The 10,548-nt window shown below is 45.3% G+C and overlaps 1 protein-coding gene across 1 annotated transcript in view; it reads right to left on the bottom strand.

Annotated features, from left to right (window-relative positions):
* Positions 1 to 2,104: 2,104 nt before the first annotated feature.
* The window catches only part of USP40 (ubiquitin specific peptidase 40), an 81,772-nt gene continuing 73,328 nt past the window's right edge, over positions 2,105 to 10,548 (bottom strand). Inside the window, exon 32 of the mRNA XM_040357571.1 lies at positions 2,105 to 2,696. Coding sequence (XP_040213505.1) covers positions 2,609 to 2,696 — 88 coding nt within the window. The 3' untranslated portion in view covers positions 2,105 to 2,608. The remainder of the gene's footprint in view (positions 2,697 to 10,548) is intronic.

Below are 10,548 nucleotides of genomic sequence, written 5' to 3'. Positions count from 1 at the left end.
GCGGCTATTTGTTTATAGCCGCTCCGTCGCGATCGCTCCCCGGAGCTGAAGAACGAGGAGAGCCGTGTGTAAACACGGCTTCCCCGTCCTTCACTATGGCGGCGCATCGATCGCGTCATTCCCTTTATAGGGAAGACACGATCGATGACGTCATTCCTACAGCCACACCCCCAAACAGTTGTAAACACATACTAGGTGCACCCTAACTCCTACAGCGCCACCTGTGGTTAACTCCCAAACTGCAACTGTCATTTTCACAGCAAAAAATGCATTTAAATTGCATTCTTTATTGTGAAAATGACAATGGTCCCAAAAATGTGTCAAAATTGTCCGAAGTGTCCGCCATAATGTCGCAGTCACGAAAAAAATTGCTGATCGCCGCCATTAGTAGTAAAAAAAAAATAAAAAATAAAAATGCAATAAAACTATCCCCTATTTTGTAAACACTATAAATTTTGCGCAAACCAATCGATAAACGCTTATTGCGATTTTTTTTACTAAAAATAGGTAGAAGAATACGTATCGGCCTAAACTGAGGAAAAAAAATGTTTTTATATATGTTTTTGGGGGATATTTATTACAGCAAAAAGTAAAAAATATTGCTTTTTTTTCAAAATTGTCGCTCTATTTTTGTTTATAGCGCAAAAACTAAAAACCGCAGATGTGATCAAATACCACCAAAAGAAAGCTCTATTTGTGGGGAAAAAAGGACGCCAATTTTGTTTGGGAGCCACGTCGCACGCAATTGTCTGTTAAAGCGACGCAGTCCCGAACTGTAAAAACACCTTGGGTCTTTAGGCTGCATATTGGTCCGGGGCTTAAGTGGTTAAGATAACACAATTTCTTTCATTGCATTTACGATATCCTTTATAGGAATACTTTCCTGGCAGAAACATGGAGACTGCTGACCTCTTTCTGAAATTTCCAATTGTCTGGCTATTATACTAAGCGTCTGGCTTCAATAATTTGAGACACTAACCTGGAATCAGTATGCAAAGCGGGAAAGTAAAGGTATGGCCAACATAACAGCCAGACAACTAGCATTTGCTGCAGAAAAAAACCTGCAATAGCAGTCTTTAGGTTTCTTTCATAAAAGGTTTCATTTAATAGACTGTATAAGTACTTGAAACCGGTCAAAATTTTAGCTTTCTGTAATTCCCTGCACATCAGCACTCTAACTATCAGAGGGAAAGTACAGTACTCTGAGCCAATCAGGGCTCTCTCTAGTGCTTTGCAAAGAACTGTCATTCTAGCACAGTGAACTTACAGGGGACGAGAGCACAGCAAGGCTAGTTGGATGACACCACTTTGAGAATGGAGCAAGAACTGTGTATTTCTTGTACAGTTTACAACTAGAAGTCTGCTGACTGGAAAATGAAAGAGTAGCAGCATAATGATTAGGCCATCTCTCTTTTCACTCTTCTCCCATAATCATGTATCACGTCAGGACATTAGCATGTAATATATGCCCGCTTGGCTCCCAATCAAAATGTTGCTTTACAGGAGATTAAAACAGGCTGAAATTCATGTGAAATTCGGGTACTTATACTTGTCGAATTTAAAAAGTACTTTTCATAATCTATTAATGCATTAGTTTGTATGTTTTGTGTCACAGATCATAATAATGACCTTAAAGCGGTTCTAAGTCACTCCCATTTTGTTGCACAAGGATTTTTGTTGCCGTCTGTATACCCACTAGAGAGATTTCTCATCGATTTCTGTCCTGACAGGAAGTGAGGGCACATCTCCCTACAGACTACAAATAAAAACCTGACAGAGGGACTAACCTTTACACACCAAAAACAAGGTTTTGCATGGAGTTGGGTTTTAATCAGGTTCATAAAATGGAAAAATGATCTTGAATCAGTTATGTGCATTACACACATCTGTACCATGAATGTTTGTCTTACTTTTGGTAACACATGAGCACAACCCACATATTTAAAATACACAAAACTGCACAATAATGCACAAATGAATGCATGTCTAAAACATCCAAAATGGCGCATAACTGCATGCAGTAATGTGTATAAAAATTGTGCATTACTGCATACAAGTACTGTGAGTGAAACTACCTACATGAACCCATAACAAAAATACCAGATTAAATCTTTAAAAGAATTGCGCATGATTATCCCTTTATTCCTATAGCTGTTGACTCCCCAATAAAGCATGGGAATGTAATCCTATAGAAAAATTAACCATATAGAACTGACAAGTAACATAAAATAATAATAAAAAAAAAAATGGAGGCAGGGTCAATCATGTTTAAACCTGATTGCAAGAAATACAGCTATAGGTTTTCCTTATTTCTTATAGCAGCAGTTTAAAGAAATCAATTCCAGGTGATGTACAGCAGATCATGAGAAAAGAGAAGGCACCTCCATACACAGAAATTTTCCTGACTGTTTTGCAGCTGAGGTCAGCTACAAGCACCCATACTCCTGCAGCAGAAATGCAGCACCTGGTTCTGACCTCCAGGGGGAACTATAGAATTATACCACAACATCACACTGCCTCCTAGTGACAGTATATTTTAAGTTCATCCCTGAGTTAAAGGGGAAAGAGATTCTGTATTTCATGCTCCAACCATGGGAGCAAGTTTGTGCTATCTGAACACTCCCACTCGGATGGAGAGAGAACTTTCCGGCTTCCGTCCACTTGGCTGAACTTTTTGATTGCAATTAGATGGTGGACTATATAAAAAAAAAAAAAAAAATCAGTAATACATAATACATAATAGTTTGAATAAAACATCATACTTCATGTGTACAACTAAACGTTAACTAGACACTTTTACCACTTAAAGACCAGGCATTTCTGGCACTTTTTGTTTACATGTGAAAATCATGTTTTTTTTGTTAGATAATTTGTTAGAATATTTTTTTTAAAGCAGATGCCCTAGAGAATAAATTGGTGGGCTTTGCAATTTTTTTTATGTCACGCGGTATTTGCGCAGCATTTTTTCAAACAAAAATTTTGGGAAAAAATACACTTTCAATTTTAATGCAAAAAAAAAAAAAAAAAAAACACACACCACAATACATAACCCTTTTTTTTTATATAAAAGATGACGTTATGCCGAGTAATTAAATACAGACGCCTTTGCACACTAGCATGGGGGGACGGGGCACTTTAAAACATTTTTTTTTTTACACTTTCGCTTTAAAAATAATTTGGACCACTTATTGCTGTCACAATTTAAGAAAACTCCTATATACACTTCGCACAAATCCTATGTAAATGTGACCCTCTTTTCTCTGACCAAGCCCTCCAGGACTCTCAGAAAAAGGGATTTTTAATAACAGCTTACCTGTAAAATCCTTTTCTTGTAGTACATCACGGGACACAGAGCAGCATAGCCATTACATATGGGTTATATAGTGCACCTTCAGGTGATGGACACTGGCACTCTCCGACAGGAAGTTCCCTCCCTATATAACCCCCACCCATAGTGGGAGTACCTCAGTTTTGTAGCAAGCAATATGCATCCCAAAATTCCCCATAAGAGGGGTGGGAGCTCTGTGTCCCGTGATGTACTACAAGAAAAGGATTTTACAGGTAAGCTGTTATTAAAAATCCCTTTTTCTTTATCGTACATCACGGGACACAGAGCAGCATAGCCATTACATATGGGATGTCCCCAAGCAATGCAAATGAGGGGAGGGAAAGCAACCATGCACAGAAAAAAACAGCGGGTGCCATAGGACAAGAGGATCTTATACTGCGGCCTGCAGAACTGCCTGCCCGAAGGCTGAATCAGCGTTCCTCCTAACGTCCATTTGATAAAATTTAGCAAACGTATGAACCGACGACCAGGTCGCTGCCTTGCAGACTTGGGCCATGGAGACCTGGTGATACGCTGCCCAAGAGGCGCTCACGGCTCTCGTGGAATGAGCCTTGATCGACAAAGGCGGGCTCTTACCTTTCAGGCCGTAGGCCTGTACAATCACTTGTCTAATCCACTTGGAAATGGTGGCTTTAGACGCTGCCTGACCTCTTTTAGGTCCTTCCGGCAGAATAAATAAGACTTCAGTCTTGCGAATCTGGGCTGTGGCCTTTAGATAAATCTTAACGGCCCTAACCACATCTAAGGAATGCAGGAGTCTCTCCTTCTTAGAGGAAGGTTTAGGAAAAAAGGACGGAAGAATCAAGTCCTGATTCAAATGAAAGCTAGATACCACTTTCGGTAGGAAGGACGGATGTGGCCGAAGAACGACCCTGTCCTTATGTACAATCAAATAAGGTGTCTTGCATGACAAGGCTGCCAGTTCTGATACCCTTCTGGCGGAAGCCATAGCGACCAGAAAAACTAGTTTCCTAGTCAACAAGACCAGCGGGATTTCAGACAGTGGTTCAAAGGGCTGACTTTGCAAAGCCGACAGAACCAAGTTTAGATCCCAAGGATACAGGGGAGCTTTAATCGGAGGGTTAATCCGAATAACCCCTTGCAAAAAAGATTTCATTAAGGAGTGAGAGGCCAGAGGTCTCTGAAAGAAAATGGATAGGGCCGAGACCTGTCCCTTGACTGTGCTAACAGCCAGACCCTTTTCTACTCCTAATTGTAGGAATTCCAAGATTCTCCCAATGACATACTTGCAGGGATGCCATTTCTTAGCCTCGCACCATGTAATGTAAGCCTTCCACACCCTATAGTATATAAGCCTAGAGACCGGCTTTCTTGCATTAATCAGGGTGGGAATGACCCGGCCAGAGAGGCCCCTGTTCCTAAGAATTAGGGATTCAGCCGCCAGGCCGTCAAATTTAGGGCCTGTAAGGCAGGATGGAAGAACGGTCCTTGTGAGAGGAGGTCCGGCCTTAACGGGAGGACCCAAGGTTCTTCTACTGCCATCCTTATTATTAAGGAGTACCAAGGCCTCCGGGGCCACGCGGGGGCTACTAGAATCGTTGGCTTGTGCTCCACCTGAATTCTGAGAAGAAGACGGGGCAGCATCCGTAACGAAGGGAAGGCGTAGATCAGTGCAAACTGATGCCAAGGACATACCAGGGCGTCCGTCCCGTAGGCCAATGGATCCCTTGTCCGTGACACGAACTTGGTCAACTTCGTATTGAATCTGGAGGCCATTATGTCCACCTCCGGGACTCCCCATCTTTGGCAGATGGCCTGAAATACTTCGGGATGGAGGGACCATTCTCCCGGAGACATCTGATGGCGGCTGAGGAAATCCGCCTGCCAATTGTCCACCCCGGGGATAAACACTGCTGAGATGCAGGGAACATGGGTCTCTGCCCAAGCAAAGATCCGGTCCACCTCCTTCTGGGCTGCTTGACTCCTGGTGCCGCCCTGGTGGTTTATGTAGGCCACAGCCGTGGCGTTGTCGGACTGTATCCTCACAGGGGAGTCCTGTAATACATCTGTCCATGCAACTAGAGCCAACCGGATTGCTCGTATCTCCAGAACATTTATCGATAGAACCGATTCTGCTCTCGACCACTTCCCCTGCTGGGTCAATCCTTCCAGAACTGCGCCCCACCCCAAAAGACTCGCGTCTGTAGTCACAATCCTCCATGAAACTGGACTGAACGACCTTCCCTTCAAAAGGTTTTGTGGGACCAGCCACCAGCACAGACTCTGACGAGCTGCCTGGGACAGGGATATGGGAAGATCCAGGGCCTGGATTCTCTTGTCCCAGGCTGCGAGAATTGCTCTCTGCAATTTTCGAGAGTGGATTTGGGCGTAGGGCACCGCCTCGAAGGTGGCCACTAGCTTGCCCAAGAGGCGCATACACAGGCGAACTGTTGGCCTTGCGCTGCTTAGAACCACCTGGACCAATTCCTTTATAGAATCCACCTTGGACTGGGGAAGAAAGACCTTCTGCTGCATAGTATCTAGAATTAACCCAAGATACTCCAACCTTTTTGTGGGCTGTAAGGCCGACTTGTCCTGATTTAGAACCCAACCCAGGGATTCTAGATAATTTACCACTAAGCAAACTGCCTGATTTAGGCTGGCTGCTGAAAGATCGACGACTAGTAGATCGTCTAGATAAGCTATAACCAGGATCCCCTGGGATCTTAGGTTGGCCAACACCGGGGCCAAAATTTTGGTGAAGACCCGGGGAGCCGTGGCTAGCCCGAAGGGCAAGGCCATGAATTGAAGATGGCCTAGGGCAAACCGGAGGTACTTGAAATGGCCGGGGTAGATTGGCACGTGCAGGTATGCATCCTTGATGTCGATGGATGCGAGAAATTCTTTCCCCTGTAGGGCGGCCATCACTGAACGAATGGACTCCATACGGAAGGAGCGAACCCTTAAATAACGGTTCAGGGTTTTTAGATCCAATATTGGTCTTACATCGCCGTTGGGCTTTGGGACTATAAACAGATTTGAATAAAATCCTTGTCCGCGCTCCTGAGATGGTACTTCCATAATCACTCGTTGATTTAAGAGGCGATCTAGGGCTGCTAGAAGCGAGACCCCTTTCTTTGGATCGCTTGGGAGCCTGGACTCCTGGAAGTGAGGAGGGGGAAACCCCAAAAACTCCAGCTTGTACCCCTGAGCTACTGAGGACAGAACCCATTCGTCGGAGATTCTGGCCTCCCAAAGCTCCGAGAAAAAGCGGAGTCTTCCCCCCACCCGAGAGAGTGGGGGCGTCCCTTTTACAGATTCGCTTTAGGGGCAGCCTTAACTGGTTTGCGAAACCACGGCTTCTTGATACCTGAAGCTTGCCCTTGCGATCTGTTTGCGGGTGAACGGCCAGCCGGCCGTCGATACTGCCTGGAGGGTGAGGGACCTGGACCTGGAGAGTTTGGGCGCTTAAAGGTTGGCCCTCGAAACCTCTTTTTAACAGGCAAGAGAGTGCTCTTGCCACTGGAAATCTTCTGAATATATTTATCCAGATCGTCTCCAAACAACCTTTCCCCCTGGAACGAAAACCCAGTTAAGAGTTTCTTACAGGGAGTCTCTGCCGACCAATTTTTTAGCCATAAAAGTCTTCTCATGTGAACCAGAAATAAGGATAACCGAGAAGCTTGCTGGATGGAATCCTTAATGGCATCTACGGCAAAGCATAATGCCCTAGGCAGATCAGCCAAGTCCTGTGCCTGTTGTGCCGGAAGGTCTCTTAGAACCTGTTTGGCCTGGTCCTTCAATGCCTGGCATACTCCAATGGCAGCTACCGCTGGTTGCACTACAGCACCTGCGGTGGCAAAGGAAGATTTTAGCAGAGTTTCAAGCCTTTTATCGACAGGATCCTTGAACATGTGAATGTTGTCTACCGGACACGTCAAGGACTTGTTGACACATGAAATGGCTGCGTCCACAGTAGGGACAGTCCATTTTTTAGAAAAACCTTCTTCTAAAGGATATAAAACTGAAAACCTTTTAGGAGGAAGAAAAATCCTATCTGGTTTGGCCCAATCCTGAAAGATTAGGTCCCTCAGTAAGGGATGGACCGGAAAAACCGCATTGGATTGAGGAGCTTTTAAGGAACCAAGGGAGGATACGGTAGCCTGAGGTTCAGGCAGGGGTAATTTAAATGCCGTCCGTACCATGTCCGCTAGGGACTGGATCCATAGTCTCTCTGCCTGAGAGGCTGAGAACGGTTCCTCTATTGTGGATTCCTCCGAACCCTGTTCCAGGGGGTCATCCCCCTGCTCCGCCAAGAAATCTATTTCTTCTTGGGAAAGGACCTCCTCATCTGGAGAGTCAACCCTAGGGGAAGGGGACCTAGTCCGTTTCTTCCCGGGTAATGAGGCGGCTAATAAAGCAGTCATCCTCCGCTCAAATCCACCCAAGGTGGCGGCTAACATCTCCTCCGTAACAAAGGAGGGAGTTGGTTGGGTAGGGCCAGCCGTAGCACCTAGCAACCCCAATGGCTCAACTGGGCTAACGACCTCTGGTCTGTCCGGGGAGGAAGGCACTGCAGAGGCCTGGCCAAGATCCTCCGAACCCGATGGGGAACCCTTCTGCTTTTTTGTAGCTTTAGCATTTTTGGTGCTTCCCGCGCCCTTAGGAGCCATCTATACAAACCCAAGGTACTCCGCTAAACACAACTGACTGTCTTAATCAGCAGAGAAAAAAACACCCCTTGTAAAAAAGTGTCAAAAAATTAATAGGTTAGGGTGCTGTTAAATGATTAAACTTCCCATAACCTAATGAAGATGGACAATACAATGCCCCAAGGGCTTGTAACTCACACTAAATGAGCTAAGTAAAGCCACCTTTTATGCTGATCTGGGATAGAGCCGTGGGTAGCAAGGCTCAGACTGCTGCAAGTACACCGGCCTTTAAAAAAGAATCGAGCCGCAGGCTCTATAGAAAAGTGTACTTCACCAAAAACACCACCGGTGTCACTCTCCCTTCGCAAGGTACTGCTCTCGAGCAGCTAACAGCGCCGCTGCTCCGTGTCCCACGGCGACCCAGATCGACTGCCAGCCTAATATAGGCTCTCAGAGCAGGAAGAGGGACCGCCCCGAAACTCCGCCTCCCTCACGCAGCGTCGCCGCGTCTATTAACACCGCGCGCGCGCGCCCGTTCCGGACGCTGCTGGAGGAAGCAGGGACACACGTGGAGCTGCAGGGGAGAGACACCCGAACAGGTTTACAGGGGAACACATGTAGCTGCGCGGATGGTAAGACCTCCATGCTACAAAAGGTGACCCCCCCTAGCGCAATAGCAGCTATTTCTTTAAACCTTATGGTCATGCAGCCGTCTACCAGAACCAGCCAGGGGAACCATTAATGGGTACATAGAACCATCCTGTCACTCAGACTTTGTGGAATGAGGCGCCCATGCACAGAGGCATAAAGTGGGCTAAACCCAGAGTCCCCTGTGGGGGCCTGCTGACAAACCAAGTTCCGCAGGCCCCCTCTTACCTTCTCCACGCCGCAGGGTATTGCCATGCAAGAGGCCCAATCTTCCCCCTAAAACGTGGGTATCGTCATAGACCTTCAGGTACCGGGGTCCAGATTAGGAACACCACACTCCTGGACCTATATAGCACTGCTGGCAACAGGAATTACTTGGTTGCAGGAAACCAGTCCTGGAACCCAGAGTCCAGCTCTCACAAAGGAGAAGCATTATAGGCAAAACCCCCTCCAGGACCTGGGGGCCCGGGTACCGTCCACTTTGGCTATGAAGCACCTTGGACGGATCCGGTCGGCATGCCCTGGTCCAGAGGACAACTATAGGCAGAGCTCTTCAATGTGCACCAACACCTAAGACACTGGCGAAAAAACTGAGGTACTCCCACTATGGGTGGGGGTTATATAGGGAGGGAACTTCCTGTCGGAGAGTGCCAGTGTCCATCACCTGAAGGTGCACTATATAACCCATATGTAATGGCTATGCTGCTCTGTGTCCCGTGATGTACGATAAAGAAAGTCAGGTTTTTGAAATTTTCTTCTTTCAGTAGGAACAGTTGTAGTAACTTATGACCGTGCGACAGCAATAGGCACGTGACAGGTACTCTTTATGGAGGAATCTGGGTTCTATATCCCAAATCCCTCCCCTTTGCACTTGAAAGCATTCAAAACACCAAGATTGGAATTTTTGAAGTCCTGGTGGCTTGTAGGCATCATCCCGGTACAACCATGTGAAATCAGATGATGTACCAGGTACTTGATTTGGCCGTAAGTGGTTAAGAAAGATCGATTATAGTGTCTCAAGTCCACTGCTAAAAAAAAAAGGTAATGTTTTCAGATTTTCATTGAATTTTTTATCCATTCCGAGTTACAATGTTCCAGTCTGATCACGGGGGGGGAGACGAGATTGGACTGAGGAAGTACCTGTCTACCCTGTCTGCAGCATAATGATGATATCTTAAAGTCAAGGTCACTTACTTGGAGCTTAAGAACTGTTTTTAGTGACACGAGGTACAGTTTTATATGCTTATAAAACTATACTTTTATTTTGTTGGTTACATGTTATGAGTTTATTAATAGACTTGTCAAGTTACTGACAAGTCCACTTTAAAATTAACTTTTTATTGAATAGTATCTTGCTAACTTTTTCCTACCCACGGTGGGGAAGTACCGACCCCATTGTAATTTTTTCTCTAGTTACTGCCGTTTACCCGTCTTGATGTTTTGTGATGACACCTTTTCCTTTGTAAATTTAAAAAAATATAAATTTGTCATTAAACTTAACCTTTATATGTTCGAAAAATGGGCATTAACGCAAGTAACTTGCTTTTAAAAGAATCTGATTCCGGGGGTTGTCATCCTTACCCTGGCGTTGAAACTAGTAAATCAATGTTCCGGAACAAGCATGCAGTCCGTAAAGTCTGAAAAATATAAACTGCCCACAGCATGCTTCATCAGTGTCACTGACTCACAGGATCCAAGTGATGACCCTGACCTTCACCTTTAAAAAAAAAATTAGCAATAGCAACGCCCATACTTCCATCAAGAGGTTTTGTTTGATTTTCTACAGGTTGTTGTATGTGTATTACTAGGTCATAAGTTACTACAACGGTTCCTACTGAAAGAAGAACATTTCAAAAACCTGACTTGCTGGGAGTCCTGGAGGGCTTGGTCAGAGAAAAGAGGGTCAAATTTACATAGGAGTTGTGCGAAGTGTATATA

The sequence above is a fragment of the Rana temporaria genome, chromosome 6 (assembly GCF_905171775.1).
Source record: "Rana temporaria chromosome 6, aRanTem1.1, whole genome shotgun sequence".
Classification (NCBI taxonomy): Eukaryota; Metazoa; Chordata; class Amphibia; order Anura; family Ranidae; genus Rana; species Rana temporaria.
The sequence above is the reverse complement of the archived record's forward strand: the minus strand, read 5'-3'. Positions and strand labels throughout refer to the sequence as shown.